Source organism: Synchiropus splendidus, chromosome 17, assembly GCF_027744825.2.
Source record: "Synchiropus splendidus isolate RoL2022-P1 chromosome 17, RoL_Sspl_1.0, whole genome shotgun sequence".
Classification (NCBI taxonomy): Eukaryota; Metazoa; Chordata; class Actinopteri; order Syngnathiformes; family Callionymidae; genus Synchiropus; species Synchiropus splendidus.
Window position 1 is genome coordinate 19,710,521 of NC_071350.1, and position 17,111 is coordinate 19,727,631.

Below are 17,111 nucleotides of genomic sequence, written 5' to 3' on the forward strand. Positions count from 1 at the left end.
GAGTCAGCAACAACAGCACCGTTAAAAACTTCCCTCTGACGGCTCGACGTTTGACGGAGGAACCGGGCTGAAGCGCAACGTGAGGCGCAAAGATCACCACGCAAAAGGGTTGCATCGATTAGAGGTGGCAACCAACAAGTGTTGGAGGTCAAGGAAAGATCCACTTCCTCTTCCCCATTGCTGGGTTCCTTGCAGGCTCAAAGGTCAACCCCGTTTCAAAAGGTCACTGACCAGGCCACCTAGTGGAGACACTTAGCCGAGGCATGAACAACCAGTGAAATTTTAAAATACTCAGGCGCCTGTATTGGACTGAATTTTCGAGCCAGTCAAACTGCATCTGCTTCACGAGGAAGAGCCGAGGTTTGACTGTCCTATCTCCACACCTCAACCTCCATGGCCACCGTCACTGTGAAGGCTCCTGTTTCAAGCAGCACTTGGCCCAGCAACCTGTTGATTCAGCCCTGCTCCAGGTCCCTCACCAATGACTGAGCTCATGATCAGGTGTTTTCAGCAGCACCTCCCCACGGTCCGGGCGAGCTGAGCCCCCCTGAGGCTACAGCAGGCCAATGTGATCAGGCAGTTTTCTGGAGTATTGGAGAAGTGATCCCAGGATGTGTCCACCTCACAGACAGTTGTGGGCGTCAGCTTCTGACCTCACACAGCTCTGATGTGTGTGCGTGAGACAGTGACAACCTTCCACTGGAGTTGGTGAAACATCTCGAGCGAAGATCTCCCCAGTGAACTTGAGGAGACTCCCTCCCTCCCCAACACACACAAACCTCCTCCTACACTTTTAAAAGGCCGTGTGAGGCAGGTCACGTCAGACTTCGGTGAACCTCTCTCCTGCGACTGCGTCGGCTGCTGAAGGTGTCGCATGTGTGCGTGGGAGCAGCTCCACTGGCAGCAGAAAGGAGGGGACGAGAGGGGTTTCACTAAACAACGCCCACGCGTTCCTGAAGCCCCCCCCTCCCCTGCCCTCCCCGCTGACAGAATCCTCATTACAGGCACGTTTGGCAGCGCAGGAGTCCTCCTCCTCCTCCTCCTCTGTCTCCAGCCTCTTTCTTCATTCGCTCCTTCTCCCCTGCCCCGCGAGGAGCCAGCCCGGCAATCAAAGAGAGAGAAAGCACAAATGAGGGTGGAGGGGTGCGAGAGGGGTGCGGGGCGGGGGGGGGGCTCACTGGGATTTCAGTATGAGTCAGAGCGGGAGAAGGGGAGGTGGGATGTGAGGTGGGCGGCTGCGAGGAGTGAGAGATAGAGAAGTGAATGGGAAGGGTTTTTTTCTCTCTCTCTTTTCTCTGACTGCGTTGACGGTTTGGAATACAGATGAGGAGCTGGAGACACAGGTGAGGGAAGGATCAGCTGACCAAGGCCGTTGATGTGGCAGAGAAGCCCAACTCAGCAGGACAAACATTCCACCCTTCCAGAGACTGTCCTCTGGTTTCCCCAAACTTCTCCACTTGCAGCTGCTCGGAAGCTTCTGCACTTCCCTCCTGTGACTCCTCCACCTTCATCCTTCTGCAGGAACCTCTCTGTGCTCCTCTCCATCTCCAGCGTTCTAACACCGTCTCTCCTCCCCACTGGTCCAGACCACCTGGCCTCTCAAAGCTTTGTCCCTCACACGTCCTCCCTGAACCCATGACACACGTGCTCCTCCTCTCGGCTCTGACCCAGAGCTCCTCACTGAAGTTGAAGAGTGAAGAGTGACTAATGGATTTGGAGGGGTGAGTTACGCCACCTCACCATTTCACCTCCAACCGTCCAGTGACTCAGCCCTCGCCAGCTTCTCTTCGCTCTCAAGTGAGGCTTGAGCTGGAGATGTTCAGCTCCCTCATGGACACTGACTCAACTGTCTAACACGGACGATGCTGTCAAAACCTTCAGGTGTTGCAGTGCATCATGGGACTCGTAGTAGGTGGACCCTGATTTGTACAGGACCATGACTAGATAGACAGACAGACAGACAGATGGATAGATAGATAGATCGACAGACAGACAGATAGATAGATAAATAGACAGACAGACAGACAGATAGATGGATAGATAGATCGATAGACAGACAGACAGACAGACAGACAGATAGATAGATAGATAGACAGACAGATAGACAGACAGACAGACAGATAGATAGATAGATAGATAGATAGATAGACAGAGAGACAGATGGATAGATAGATAGATAGATAGATAGATCGACAGACAGACAGACAGATGGATAGATAGATAGATAGATAGATAGATTGATAGATAGATAGATTGATAGACAGACAGACAGATAGATAGATAGATCAGAGAGTCAGAGTAGAACTGCATTCTGCTGGAAACAGGCTCCACTCTGGCTGCGGAACATCCAAGTCCAGATGTTGTTATTCACTTCTCTGTCCAGTCACAGGAAATGCAGGGTGCCAGATGTTTTACTGGGCTGTGGTGAATCTCAGTGGAGGAGAGCTGCAGCTTGCTCAGGGGCCCTCGGTAACCGAGCTCATGAGAAGTGGAACCACTCCGCTCCTGCCGGCGGTGGGACTCCGCTCTGGTGTGAATCCGCGCTGATTCTGCTTGACTGCAGCTGCATTGTTGGGCCATTTGGAGTCCGGTGGTGCTGTCGGCGGCGCTCGCCTACGCACGTCTGACACACTGATCCACGCACACGAGGGTAACCCCGAAATCTTCATCTGGAGGCGGGGCCCGCGCGCACGTCACCAGCCGGGACACCTGCGGAATCTCAACGATGAGGACGGTTGCTCACTTTCTGACATTTCACCAAGCACTCTGCGACGCACGCGGCTGGTTTCTGTGTGAAATGAGAAACTTGTGGAAGTCCGGCGAGATGCTGACCTTGACATCACCTTCCTTCTCTATCCGCGTGCACGTTTTTCACCGAGCAGATGACAAAACCCCGAATAAAAGACGGCGTTTTTTGCAAACAACATCACGTGTCAATTCATTATCAGCGTTATTTTTTTGTTCCAAAGCATGTTTGGGTGAGAATGAAGGAGTCACGGCAGAATCCGCTGCTGCCTGAAGGCACCACTCGACGGCGAGCCGCATCACTTTTTATACGGACAATACAGACTGAAGACAGGTCTGTCTTACTCCGCATATTCGCGACCGTATCATGAGACGAAGCCGCGGCGCTGCAGATGAACCACACCAGTTAAAGACTATTCTGGAAACGTGTAAACGTGAATGGCGCCCGCGGGTTGTTGCTGCTGTGAACCATGGTGGAAGCCAGTGAACGCTGCTATTTTCATCCTCCCCGGCCAGAAAGCCAGCGTGGTTGGGCGCCCGTCCTTTTAGAAATAGCTGCGCTCCTTCAATGACGTGGGCCCCGCGCGTACATGTGTAGGTGAATCTTTGAATGAGCTCCCCCTCCCTCCCTCCCTGCCTCCCTCCCTCCCTCTACTCGCCCAGTTACTACGGCATCTCTATAAAAAGCCCTGGGATGATGGGAGAGCCCGGTCTGTGAGCAGGAGGCTCGGGAGCACAGGCACCGGACCGGACGCGCGGACCACCGGCAGGAGGCAACTTTTGGGGTGAGTTCTCGACGGTTCGGAGGGTCGGGGCTGATGTTGGCGGGGTGACTGGTGGCGCGGCTCCGCGGCGCGTCCGTGGAAGTTGCTGCAGTGTGACTCACTCCCGAGTCAGGTGCGTGATTCAGCCTGCGGCGCGGAGCCCAGGCGCCGCTTCATCGCTCCGTCACGGACCGAGTCTTTAGATTTGTTTGGTTTTGGAGCGGACAGGTGATGACAGGACCGTAAGGAACATGAAACGCGCGCGGAGAGGTGGGAGGCTTCCGGCGTGGCGACACACTCCTCCTCCTCCTCTTCATCCTCCTCAGCCTCCCACATTAACCCCCCTCTCCCCCGCCCCCACTTCCGGTGGTTATTTTCTCGGACTTCGCCTGTGCCCCCCTCAGCTCTGTGACGTGGTCCTCCAGTGACGTCAGTCCCGCGTCACGCTTGCGCACGCCGCAGTCACCTACCGTAACACTTATAAAGGCATCGCGCGCACTGCGGTGGGCTCCTCGGGCGTGCGCGCTCAGAGGAGCCCCGGCACGAGGGAGGAAGTGGGCGGGTCAGCAGCGCCACTGCTCGACAAGTTTTGATGTATTTTAAATTTTCTTTTTTTTTCTTCTTCATTTTGGACGGTTTCAAACCGCGAGTGAAGTCACACGCCAGCGTCACGGATCTGATCCTTCCGGTGGGGCAGGTTTCTCCCGGGTGCTATGGAAACCGAGCCAGACCCGGCCGCTGCCCACGCGCGCTGATAAGTCGAGCCGTGGGACCAGGCGCGCGCCCATTGGCTCGTTGTAAAAGTGACGTATAGCAGCCATCGTGACCCGCGGAAGGGTGACGAAGCAGGTCACGTGGCCAGGCGGTAACCACGGCGGAGTTGTAACTGGGCCAGAACAGCGGACGGGCTGGGGGAACGGCGTCAGCACCGTGGACAGCAGCGAGTCACGCGACACCAAGTCGCTGTCCGGACTCCTTGGTGCTGAACCTGTTGCTGCTCAGGTCTTGGTTTTTGAAGACCAGATCCTTCGCCCTGGCCGCACTTTCATCTCAGCTCTATCTTTGTCGATATAACTTCTTTATTGAGCGTTTGAGGTCGACACGGGTAAAGGTTAGATACAGTTTGTCTCCACTCGAAAGTCAGACAAACTTTTCACTCGGAAGAGCACGTTTCCATCTAGTAACAAGGAGCTCAGCCTCAGAAGCTGGACCTGGTTCCTTCTCTCACGTCATGACTGCACATGTCCCCTCTGCAGGGTCTCACGCCAGGAGGGGCCCCGGCGGCCAGCGCATCAGCACCTTGGCTTTAGACTGCTTACTGCTTCCACAGTGTCACAGTACAGTAACAGTCTACAGTCATGGCTACTGAAGCCTGGCGATGCGTCCAACCTCGGGACGGCTCCAGCGCTGGTCTCCTTGCTGCCATTGGGGGACTCCTCCACCGTCTCCATGCGCAGCATCACTCTTCAAACCAATGAGGCCTCGTGCTTTCCAGTTACCATGCCAACTGCTGCTCATCCTCCACCCTGCTGTCTCCATGGCGACCGTGGCTTTAGATTGTTACTCTAGCATCAGCACCATGGTAACAGTCTACAGCCATGGTCGCTAGGGGCAGATGTCACCGGGAAGGAAACATCGTCTGCCTTCACCTCCAAACAAACTTTTGCTTACTACACTGGAAGCAGCGCGTGAATCAGCAGATGACTCAGTCGTCTCCCCCTGTTCCGCTGCTGTTCGGTCACACATGCGCAGAGAAAGCCTGACCCCTGCTGGTCAGACGGCGCCGTGGCGCCAATAAACGAATAAACAAGCAGCTTCAGTGGTCGTGTCCATTTATTGGGTCCGAAGTACAGACGCTCCTTGAATGAAACCGCAGAGGCGTCACGTCATGTTACATGACGAAAAGTGTCGTCACTCAGAAAAGGTTTTAATTATAACACCAGGAAGTGAGGGGGATAAAAAGCATTATTCTGTATGAATAAATCAACAGATGGCGGACCCATTTTTGCGCACAGGTCGAAGAGAGTTCACTCAAAAATAGCAGTGCACTTTTGAAATGAAAAGCCTTTTGGTCTGCGAGCTTGGCTGTCAGAATGTGAAAAGTGAGGGGCCGAGTTAAATCTGAACACTGCTGGGAATACTGTGAGACCCCAGACGCCATGGAGAACATTGCAGACACGGACTCACAACTCAAACACGGAACTTCTGCTGCCGAACCCCCCAGAGGTGCATTGAACTTCTCCGCACTCACCATCATCATCATGAAGAATCCACGTCTGAGCGGCCGGGGCTGCGCGTCTCGCTCCGCTCTGCACAGTAAAAGCTCATGTGCTGGCAGAGGACAACAGCACATAAACTCTTACTGTTCGGAGCGCAGAAGGAAAGTTCCGGGACGGGATGCACCGAACCTCTCGTTACGGAGGACAGTGACACCTAGTGGTGGTTCCACAGACGCTCCTCGCGCTTCAACACATCGCGCAGCAACAGCTCGAACACTTCCTTTCCGCGTGACTGAACACAGCCAGGATTGGAGCCGCGCGTGTGTCAAATCCAAGGCCCCGGGGCCGAATATGGTCCATGACTTCCTGTGACCCAAGAGCTGCGTCTTGAGCGACTGAGCGCTCGAGCTCCCAGCGTGCAGGTCGTCACTTGTGAAGTCCACAACATCTTCATCCCACCATCCCACACGGCAGCAGCAGTCACTTGGTACAGGGTTAGTTGTATGAAGCCCCAGCAGGGGTCAGGAGAGAGCACAGTGAGAGCCACAGAACAGACGCAGCAGCTCCAGCAACTTAACAAACATGGGGCCTGATTTGTCAACATCAGAGTGCAGAGCAAACCAAGCTTGGAAAGCGGAACACGGAGCAGCCATGGCCTGGAAACGGCTTCATCTCTGGGTCCGTGACGTGCTTGCCTGCCTCAGCAGCGTCTCACTCCTGCCATCGCGACTAAGATTTACCCTGTTGCTGCAGGACGCGGTCACACGCCGACCCTGCCGCCGCTCCCCGTCCTGGCAGCAGCTCGGATCACAGCGTGCAGGCTGACGGCAAGATCAAGTGACTCAGCCCAACTCAGATCAGCTGTTTGGAGGCAGAGAAAAGAGGAATCCAAGTTTGGCGGCCGGCCAACACACGGTTGCATCATCCCCACACATGCCCAACACACACGCACTTCAGGGGCCACTCGCTCGGCGGCGGGGCTCCGCGCCCAGACTCCTCTCCTGGCGACGGGGTCCGGTCGGTGGGAAGACCAGGCTCCTCAGAGTTTTGCTGCTCATCTTTTATAGTTCCAGCAGAAGCCCCGCCCCCGTCTCCCAGGACAACACAAGTTTGGAGTCAAAATAGAGCGGGTGGGTGAGGCGACACACCCCTGCGCGCTCCTCTCCTCATCCCCAGGAAAAAGTGATCCGTCCATCGCAGCGGCGGCAGCTCCAGTGTTGCTCACCACAAGAGCGAGCGCCTGAAGAGGGGAGCGAGCAACTCCACCCTTCTTGGACTCCACGTCTCATTCTTGTACTTCCCGGCTGTTGTGCAACAAGGGGGAACGGATTCCTGAGAAGAGAGTCACAGCTCTGTTGTAAAACTTACTGGCAAGAATGACCCTCTGTTTTTCTTTGACTGCTTCCTTCGCTCGGCGCTTGTTATCGAAACCATGTGTGTTGTGTGGAGTGGGGTCTTGGAGGGACACAAGGGCCACAGGGGAGTCAGGAGCGGCACGGCCAGGCTCGGCCAGCGGGGAGGGGGGGGCCTCAGCTCCGTCTCCTGCTCTGCAGAGGGCTTCCCACAACAGAATCCTCCCGTTGATCAGCTTGTTTTCTGACTCTCAAGTGGGAACCACGACAGTCACACACTGCCGTCCCGGAGCCGCCGCTGGGCTCCGGAGGTCTGAGCCAGTCAGCTGTGAGAACTGAGGTAGACGGATGGGAGGAAACCTGAGTGCTGAAGGAAACACGAAGATCTTGATCATACAAACACAGCACTGACAGGAGACATCAGATCAGATTAGCCCCAGCAGGAGGGTCACAGGGTCAACAGTGTATCACCCATGTTCAGATAAACAGATCACGGGCGCAAGACGACAGCCAGCTTCTTCTACCTGCCATCAGGAGGCGCTATATCCTCCCCATCAGTGTCTCCTCCATCTCTGACCTCCTTGGCTGACCTCCCTGACTTTGCCTCCAAACTTCTCCTCACATCTCTCTGACAGACTCATTTCTGATCAGGTCCATCCTCTCTGACTCTTGAGTCTCTGAACACACCACCACCTGGGACGCCTCCGCCCCGTCTTTTGACCTTGGTGAAACACCAGGCAGCAGGTGGGTGAAACAGGAAGCACACGGGATGTGGACGGGCAGGAGATGTTGAGGCGCTGGACGGGAGGTGGAGAGCAGATGAAAGCAGCAGAGAAGGAGCGAGAGGAGAGCAGCAGCATCTGGAAACAATCGCAGGCCAACACGCACATGCTTCAGCTTTAAAAGAACAACATGTCCCTCCACTCTGGTGTGTTCCGTCGAGCATGGAGCGGCGCTCTTCAGCTGCTCCAGAACAACATCTTTCATAACAAACCCGCTTGTTTCACTCTTCAAAAGACTCCACATCGTCCCATTCGGTCTTCTGGCAGCAAGAGAGCCGCAGGTTGGACGAGCACAAGCGGGCGGTTCCGGGCCAGAGCTTCGATCAATCGAACTATGAAGCAAGAAGGAACTCTCACAAGGTGGTGCTCAAGTGCAGGCTCCGTTTATTAGCACGTCTTCATGGCGCTCACGTCAGCTTGCAGCGCAGCGCCTGAGGAAGTCTTGGTAGGTTTGTCTGTGCGCTGAAGCCGCAGGCACAAAATGGCCGCCCGCGTGAGTGAGGACCTGTGGGTCCAGGAAAGTCGGGAGGAGGTCGCGACTCATGGCCTCAGGGATGACCCGATCCTCCTGCCCGAACACGTGCAGCGAGGGCATTCGGATGGTGGCGCTGTAGAACCGCTGGTGCGCCGCGCAGGCGCTGCGGAAGCCAGCCACCAGAACGGCAAAGCGAAAGTGGAAGAGCGGCTCCAGCTTTTGCTCCTGCAGAGAGCACAGCATGGCCACCAGGGCCGCCCCCTGGCTGAAGCCCAGGACGCCGTCGAAGGGACCCTGGCTTTCCACGGCTTCTCGGACAGCCGCCACGCTCTCGTCCAGCCCCGAACTCTCCTCGCACGCCTGCTGGGCGCTGAAGCTCCGAGCTTGGGTGTCGGAGAACCACCAACCCCGGACGTCGTCCTCCTCCTCCTCTGTCTCACAGCTGCTGCTGGGAACGCTCTCTCTCAGCGGATCTGATGAGGACGCACAGTCGGAACAGCCGTTACAGGACACGGGGAAGTCTACCGGGTGCGCTTGAGTCCAAAATTAGAGGCAACACAGACACTTGTGAGGCAGAGAATAGATATGGTGATATAGAATAACTGTTAAAGGAAACATAAAATGAGCCATCCGCAGTATGCACTGTTCTCCCTCCTGCCATCCGACAGACGGTTCCGTAGCATCCGATGCAGAACCACCAGATTCAGGAACAGTTTGGTTCCTGGTGCTGTCAGGTTGCTGAACGTTGGACTATAGCTGCAGCACTGTTTATTATATTTAGTATATATATATATATATATATATATATATATAACTTATTTTATTATTATTGTTTTATCATTATTATTATTATTATTTTTTTATTTTATTTATTTTGGACATATAGAAGCCCCAGACCGAAATTTCGTTGCAATTTCAAATTCAATCAAACTGTGCAAAAAAAAAAAAAAAAAAACCTAATTCCACTAGATATTAAAATATGAATGTATCAAATATGTCATGAATAAAACATTGAAATTTGATGACAGAAGGAACATGTATCGCCTTAGATAGCGATAGACTTACGTAACAAAGCAAATAACTAAATACTACAAACTAACACATGAATATGAAAAAGGATACACACACTATCAAGGTTCAAAAAATCTTCAAATCTTAATTCTGGCTGGAAAGACGGAGCTTTTCTTCATTTTCAAGCCGTAAAAAAAGTGAAATCGCTCATAGCTGTGCTCGGGAAACATTGAATCTTGAATTAAATAGCTTTGTATTTTCCTCGACAAAGGCAGTATGAAATATTGGGCACTCGTTAAACGCCATGCAACATGGAGAAGACAGAAGTGCACGCGTCTGATCCGCAGACGTCACAGCAGGACGCGCGGGGGACTCACCTCCTGCCCGGGCACCGTGCACGCGGTGTGGAGCCGTGACGAACACCAGCTCCACCTGCTTCTTCAGAAGTTTCCTCAGCGCGCCGGTCTTCTCCCGGAACGAGGCGCTGTTCTGACGGTAGCCGTGAACACACAAGACCCGCAGCGGCGCCATGACAGCCCGTTAGCTAGCCGGGCTAGCTAGCTAGCTGGCTCGGGGAGGCTGACGTCACGCACAACAACACGGCGCTGTAAACGGACTCACTTCAGTGTTAGGAGCCGCTCATGACAAGTTTGAACTCACTTCACTCACGGACCTCCTCAAGGACTTCCTCAAGTTTGTGGCACAACTTCTCAAGCCACTTCCGCTTGCAAGCTTCAAAGTAAAACAGGAAGTCCGTAGTAGTAACGTGAACCGTGACCCCCCAAATAAGTCACCACCAGCTCAGCGCCCTTTTATTTCTCCTTCTCGTGCGATTAGAAGAGAACGACAGGGTGTGGTGGGTGTAGTTTGGTGGTGATTCGCCAGTGATTTTCAGGACTGTAACGGCAATGAAACAAATAAATACATCGATACATGACACTGTATTATCGCTATTTCCCCCTATGCGTTATGTTTACACAAAGATACGCGCCTGACTTCATCAACTAACGCGTCAGAACCGCCAGGTAACGTGATGTGTCGATGACAGATTTGTGGTGCTGTGTCACGGTTCCGTCGCATGGTGGCAGTGTTGAGCTAACAATCTGTCACTTCACTGCCTTGAGAGGAAATTGCGCATTTAACTTGTGAGTCTGCTGCACGTTTTCCTTGAAAAACCCAGGAGACAAAAGTCCAAGTCGTACGGGTCTTTTTTTCTCTTTCCAGTGTGTAGGTTTTCTGGGACCCTGCCTCTTGCCCCAGGTAGCTGGGACCAGCTTCTGCCCCCTGCGACCTCAGCAGGACGAGGCGGACCACCATGCTGTGTTTTTGTGCAGCTACTTTGCGAACGCTTCAAATATATAAACATCTTCTTGAAATACAGAAACAGAATGGTCTGTGCTGAACATGCCATTGAAGAGGTCGGGCGCAAGGCGGCGGTAGTGCACTGAAGTCAATAACATTTGGCTTGAATGACTCAAGAACAAAGTGATCCATGGCATGTGCTAATGTATGGCCTCGCAGTGATCATTAAGAGGGAATTATGCATTGCACGGTAACAATGGTGTAAGACTTGACGCTCGATGGGGGGGACACGAGTCGTGAACTCACTGAGGAGGAGTAAACCTGCAGCAGAGGCTCACAGAGTCTGAGGAGATCAGGACCAGAAGGGTCAGAGGTCACAGAGGCCTGGGTTAAACACACCGTTAAACAGTCTGCGCTGTTCCCACCGTGACATGTGCGTGTGTGGCCTCAGGATCCTCGCCGGAGCTGCCCATGTAGGCCTCACTCAGGAGGACGGTCACACGGATTCAGGGCGGTTAGGACCTCACCTGGACACCCTGCTGAGGCTGCTGTTGGTCACCTGCCTCCTGCTTCACTGTCCTCCACCGACTCCGAGCTGATGGTCCCATCATCTGCATCTGGATACAGTGGACTCTCGTGAGGCCAGTTTGTGTGAAGCGGGAAAAAAAAAACAAAGCACAATTCTGCGTTTTCGAACAGACTTCCGAACCCACTGATGTGGACGCAGACCCCTCCAAGCTGAGCCTGTCTTCAGACCAGGCGCCAGTGGCACCTGCAGCGCGGCCTCCATGGCTGGAGAGCGATGGCTGGCTTGAGGCGATCACCGTCCTTTACAAATGTGATCAAAGAGATCAAACTGATAAACGTCGGCGGCGGATAAACCACCATGTCACTCGTGGAAATGAAAATGTAGGTTCAGCAGGGGGGAATCAAACGCTGAGTGAAGGAAATCCCCCCCTGCCCTCGCGCCGTCGTCGACTTCACTTCAGTCGCCTCGTCTCATATCGCACCGATGACAAGGAAACAAAGTCTTGCACATGTGCTTCAACAGCTCGTTTTGCTGTCAGCAGCTGGAGACGCTGGTCCTCTGGAGAAGCTCTCTCCCTTGTATTCTGTAGGGATGAGCTGCTTCATGGATGCGAACAGGCAGCCTTAACTGGTGGATATCACTTGAAGCTGATGGTGGAAAGGAGAGAGAAGCAGGTCTAACCAGCCGGCCTCAGAGCTGCTGCTGCTGCTGCTGCTGCTGCTGCTGCTGAGCAGGTGCAGTCGCAGCTCAGGTAGCGCCGACCTGCTCCTGCACTCTCATCTGTGGGGAGGCAGGGAGAGAGACGGCCGGCGCTTCCTGGCAGCGCCGCACAAAAGCTCCTCTGTTGCTGGCAGCCTGGCTGCTGTGTCACGATGCACATGACAAGTAGGGAGAGCTAAAAACACAGCTGCTGCTGCTGAGGCTCTCCAGCGCTGACCTCCAGTCCTGTGATGCTGCGCGCTCTTTATGAGGGAATACAACACTGATATTCAAGACCAAGAGGAGACACAGGAGGCAGAAAAGTGAAGAAGGCAGCGACCTGCTGGTGCTATCCGAGTTAGCCACGAGAGTCGACCACACCTGTGAGAGTGCGGCGAGCAGTGGGGTCACACTTTCAGCTCTGCACTGGGAAAAATGATGCCCAAAAGCAGAGGCTCAACCTGCGAGGGCGAAGACCAGCGATGGCCTTGAAGAGAAGAGGTCCATATCAACTCCGGACTGTGGAGAGAAAAGCGACGCGCTTCCACATGAACTGATAACGTGAATGAGTCACAGGGGAAACACATGCCACAGCTTTAGTTGAGGGAAGGACAGAGTCAGACGTGGAACTGAGTCCTGTCAGTGGTGTTGGTGGTGGATCTGATGAGGCTCCAAGTCTGAGCAGCACCACTCACACGTCACCGTTGAATGGGCCCCATGCTAAGCAGCTGGCTCAGCGTGAGACATGCTGGTGAGCAGCTCCACTCAGGTGCTGCGGTGTTCGTGCCTCGCTGCACTCACACGTCCCTGCTGCTCGTTACACGCTTCAATTAAGCTTATCAGAGAGCGAGAGAGAGAAGAAGGGAGAGAGCGGGAGAGACGACCTTGAGTGAAGGTGGAGGCCGTTCATTGGTTTCACCTCCTTTTCGTTCCTTATTTACATCCTCTGGTCTTCATCATGAGTCCTAACTGTCATCACAGAGGCCATGGCTCACATTTGAACAGCTGCCTGTGTTGAGCCAGTGACTCTGAACCTCAGGGCCGCCAGCGCCCCCAAGAGGGCCGCGAGAAGTGTCCTGTTCCAGCCCTGTGGGCCGTGAGAGGCTGAGTCTGAACCCATGAGCCACGTATGGTGGCAGCAGTGAGTCAGTGAAGTGACTTGACAGCTGCACATCTGTGATAGTCACCAACTATGGAGAAGTTCTTGGAAAGAAACAACGATGAAGACAGTGGTGGCGCCCCCTACAGTACACACTGTTCACCTGTTGGAGCAGGTTTGAAAATGGATTAGAACATTTTATGGAGATAATTTCATTTACACTTTACTTATATCTTTGGCATTTAAATAATGTAATATTTATTTTATTTAGAATTTTATTCAGTTTTTCCAATTTTCTCAACAGTTTGCATCAAGTGCATTTTTTTCTTCTTTTCTTCTTTAGTGAATGTGATGACCATGACCTGCACCTGCTTCTGCTGCTGGTTGGACTTTTCCATGACATATAAATATCTTTGTCGATGATCACATGGTTTCATGTCACTTCACAAGGTTTTGCTTTGTTTATGTGTCAGTAGATTCAATATGGTTGTTGATCACAAATGAAGTCAAGAGTCATGAGTCAGTTCTATAGCTTCAATTCTGTACGAAGAAACTCCAGAGTGTAACACACACACACACACGCTCACCTGATGCTGGGCCGCAGTGGTCAGTATCTCCCGACATGTTCAAAGAAAGTGCGGCTCTGACTTGTCGGAGCAGATTAAAGCATCTCATTACATCGGATGTTCAACACGGCGCCGCGATTGTTGATGCGGATGAAAGGGGGCCGTTTGAGGGGGGAACCGTTAATATCATCACGCAAATCCAAAAGCCTAGTGATGGAGGCGGAGCAGAAATGAAAGAGGGATTAGCTTCTGGAGTCATTAGCTGCTATCAGATCCAGTTGGATGGCACTGAAGTGAAGCAGCCAACCTTCGGTCTGCAGAGGCGGCTTCACACAGGGACCAGGCTCCTGTGGTCCGAGGGACCCAGCAGCAGGGAGACGCATGAGCTGCTGATCGACAGAATAAAGTGGTTAAAAACAATACAAGAAAAAGACAAAATAGTGCAAGAACCTCTCGGACAGTTTTTCCAATTTTTCCAGTGCACCGATTTTCTCAACTTTTCTTTTCTTCAGTCATTTTTCTTCAATTTGATGAACCTGCTTCTGCTGCTGGTTGGACTTCTTCAAGACAAATAAATATATTGGTGGGTGATCACATGGTTTCATGTCATTTCTCAAGGTTTTGCTTTGTTCACGTGTCACAGAGAAGAACAGGTGCTGCGGAGCCACGCTCACGTCTGCGGCGCACGACATCGATAAGTCTCTCCAGGTCACCCTTCAGAGCCGGGAGACGACCAGCGCAGCAGGAGCGGAGCAGGCAGCGGACCTTTCGGCTGAAAAGGTCGTGCAAACCGCCTCCGTCTCCAGGCTCATCACAGCCGGACGCACTCCGCACTAATTCCTGCGTCTGAATGCCTTGAAAGGTCACAGAAAGGTTACAGGGGTCACGGAGATCACCTGTCCATCACCCCGGTGATGACCTATGCCGAGACTCGTTCACGTCGGTGGAGGATTCATGGAGTCTGCGCTCAGGGCGAGACGCAGGGAGCAGGACATGTGAAGGCCTCAGAAGAACGTGGCTGTGAGACTCTTCAGCAGTTAGGAACCGTGGCTCTCAGCATCATCAGGGTGAAGCTCCAACGTCCAGTCTCTCAGGTCCTGACCTTCACTTGACCCCCAGCAGCACGTCACAGGCACAGACAGCAATCTTTATCTCTCACAAGGTGCTGAAGGCTGGGCTGGTGAAGGCCTGGTCCGGGGGCCAGCCGTGGCCCTCCATCTAAGGTCCGGGGCGCCACATTAGCTGCCATCAGCTAACGTTGACAACTACAGTCCAGCTACTTTTACAACTTTAAGTTGAGAAAAATCCTGCACAGATGTGGTTTGAAGCTGCGATTCCTTGTGTTGGGGAATTTACTGAAGCATTTCATCATTGAGAATTGCTTGAAAACACCAGACGCGTTCTGGGCTGCGTTCCTCCGTGTGGAGGTGGAGGCGACGCCATGGGGAGCCTCCTCATCTCACGCACTCTCTGAGCCGCCTTGGTCCGAGCAGTTTCAGGAAGTCGGCCGTGCTCCGAGGACACGCGGGATCGGCCGGTCGTTTCACTGGGGCCTTGTCTGTATGGAAGGGAGGCTCGGAGCAGCGGCGAGGACAGGCTGTTTTTGGCTCCGCCTGTTTAACCTCTCCCCTGCTGAGTCATCAGCTCGTCCCCCAGCCTGATTGGCTCTCCTCCATCTGAAATGGAGTCGTGTCCAGAGCGGCGCTGACTCGAGTCGCTCTCACCATGACTCACTTGAAAACTTTACTGAGGCTTTGGCAGGAGGTGCTGCCGGACACGGCGTGAGGCCGGAACATGGAGGGAATATCTGTCAAACCATTAGGTAACCTGGGCTGCTCGGCTTCATCTGGCGGCGGTCCAAGCGCCGCCATCGCTTTGTCCTGAAGCAGCTTCCACAAACAAAGGCTGGTGTCCTGCCAGTGACCAGTAAGAAGATAAGAATAAACCAGGGTTGGCAGCGGCCGCGGCGACAGATGGCGGACGACCGCTTCAGATTTCAAAACGCTGGACGTGGAACACATTTCCGCTGAAAATTTCACTGGACTGGCGCTGAACCTGGCGCGGAGACGGCGGCCCAGATAAGAGCAGACCTGATGGGGACCATGGTGGACAGGTGGACGCGGCCATAGAGACAATCTGCTCCTTATGTAAGGAGGGGATTATATAAGCATGAATTAACATGATGTCATTTTGTTCAAGGCAAAGCCAAGCCTGGGGGCCACTGGCTCCGCCCCCTGCAGGTCAGACCTTCAAACTGCCTGCATGGATTCGCTGCCCTCAGTCGCTTGCAGCTTCATTCTTCACGCTGCAATTCACATCTTTACCTCGCTGTTGGTTCCTTTTTTTCACATTTATTTTTTTTATAATTTAACGTTTTTCGATCCTGATTATACGCAATGAAACGACTTTACTAGGCTTTTTAAACAAAACTGAATAAAGTCAATTATGACTTACACAGACAGTGCCTTACAATTCTGAAGTCATTCGCTGCCGTCCGTCACGTGACGCACATGAACGCACGGGTGAATGTGGCGTGATGGGAAAGTCACGGTTTAACATGAGAACGAGCCCCCACTTCAGAGCAAAATCCATCTATGACGTCGAGCGTCCAGCTGCGTGTGTGAAGGTCACGCACACGTGCGCCGCTCCTGCCCCGACCCTTCAGAGGACCGACTCCCTGGCACATGTCAAGCGCTTCTTAAGATTTGAGCCGCACCTGTTCCTGGTTTGGCAGCTCAATTCTATGGACTCGCCCGTTACAGCAGATTAGGACTCGAGTGTCAGAGGAAAACACAAATAGCGGCGGAAGATAAACGGGGCCGGGAGCTTAACGAGATTTGAGAATTGATGAAAACTCTGGAGAATCGACGGAAGCGCATGACAATATGGAGAAGTGGAGTAAACAGTTGCTGCAGCAGGCTGAATCTCCACTAGAGGGTGAAGTCAGTCATGGGAAGAAATGACTCCAGATCTGGGCCAGGAAACAGTCAGTAAAGAGAGTCAGGTCATGCTCCGGAGTCCAGACCCTCGTCTTCCGTGAGGCCGGTGTGGGGCCTTCATCTCTGGGCTCATTGGAGCTGGAGTCCAGGTGAGTCAGGTCCATGAGTGGACGGTGTCACGGAGACACTTGGCCTCAGATCTCAGCTCATCTGACCTTCTCTGAAGGCAGTGAAGACCACTGTGGCCTCAGACGGGTGGAGAACTCTGGAGAGCCAACACTGACTTCTGCAGTACAAATGGACCTCACAGGCCTCCACCTATTGAGCAGCTCTATCCGGCCATCGTGGACCTGTTTGAAGATTTGAAAGAAGCTCTTGTCCTCAGTTTTTAGCCCACATGGTGTCTCTCAGTTCAGCAGCTCCACGTGTTGATGCTGAGTCAAGTTAAGGTGTCATCACCAGACGTCTCCACAGGAGCCCTTGCTGTCTCCCCTTCCATGTGTAGAACCTCAAACCATGCAAACAAGCTCAGAGGTGAGCGAAGGGAGGCAGACGTGTGGGAGGATCAGGTGGCGCGCACGTGCTCATGATCGCGGGACTTCTGCACCATCCACCTGGCTGTGGGATCG

The 17,111-nt window shown here is 53.4% G+C and overlaps 1 protein-coding gene across 3 annotated transcripts; it reads right to left on the reverse strand.

The window, feature by feature from the left end:
• Positions 1-5,974: 5,974 nt before the first annotated feature.
• Positions 5,975-11,062, reverse strand: ovca2 (OVCA2 serine hydrolase domain containing). 3 transcript variants are annotated; one of them, XM_053847375.1, is made up of 3 exons: positions 10,022-11,062; positions 9,726-9,953; positions 5,975-8,810 (listed from the first exon to the last, which is right to left on the reverse strand). In XM_053847375.1, the coding sequence occupies exons 2-3, from the start codon at positions 9,877-9,879 to the stop codon at positions 8,275-8,277; spliced, it is 690 nt and encodes a 229-aa protein (XP_053703350.1). In that variant the 5' UTR covers positions 9,880-9,953; positions 10,022-11,062; the 3' UTR covers positions 5,975-8,274. The 3 variants fall into 3 exon arrangements, with proteins under 3 accessions (XP_053703350.1, XP_053703351.1, XP_053703349.1); XM_053847376.1 differs by having other exon boundaries at positions 10,009-11,062; XM_053847374.1 differs by having other exon boundaries at positions 9,726-11,061.
• Between the last annotated feature and the right edge of the window lie 6,049 nt (positions 11,063-17,111).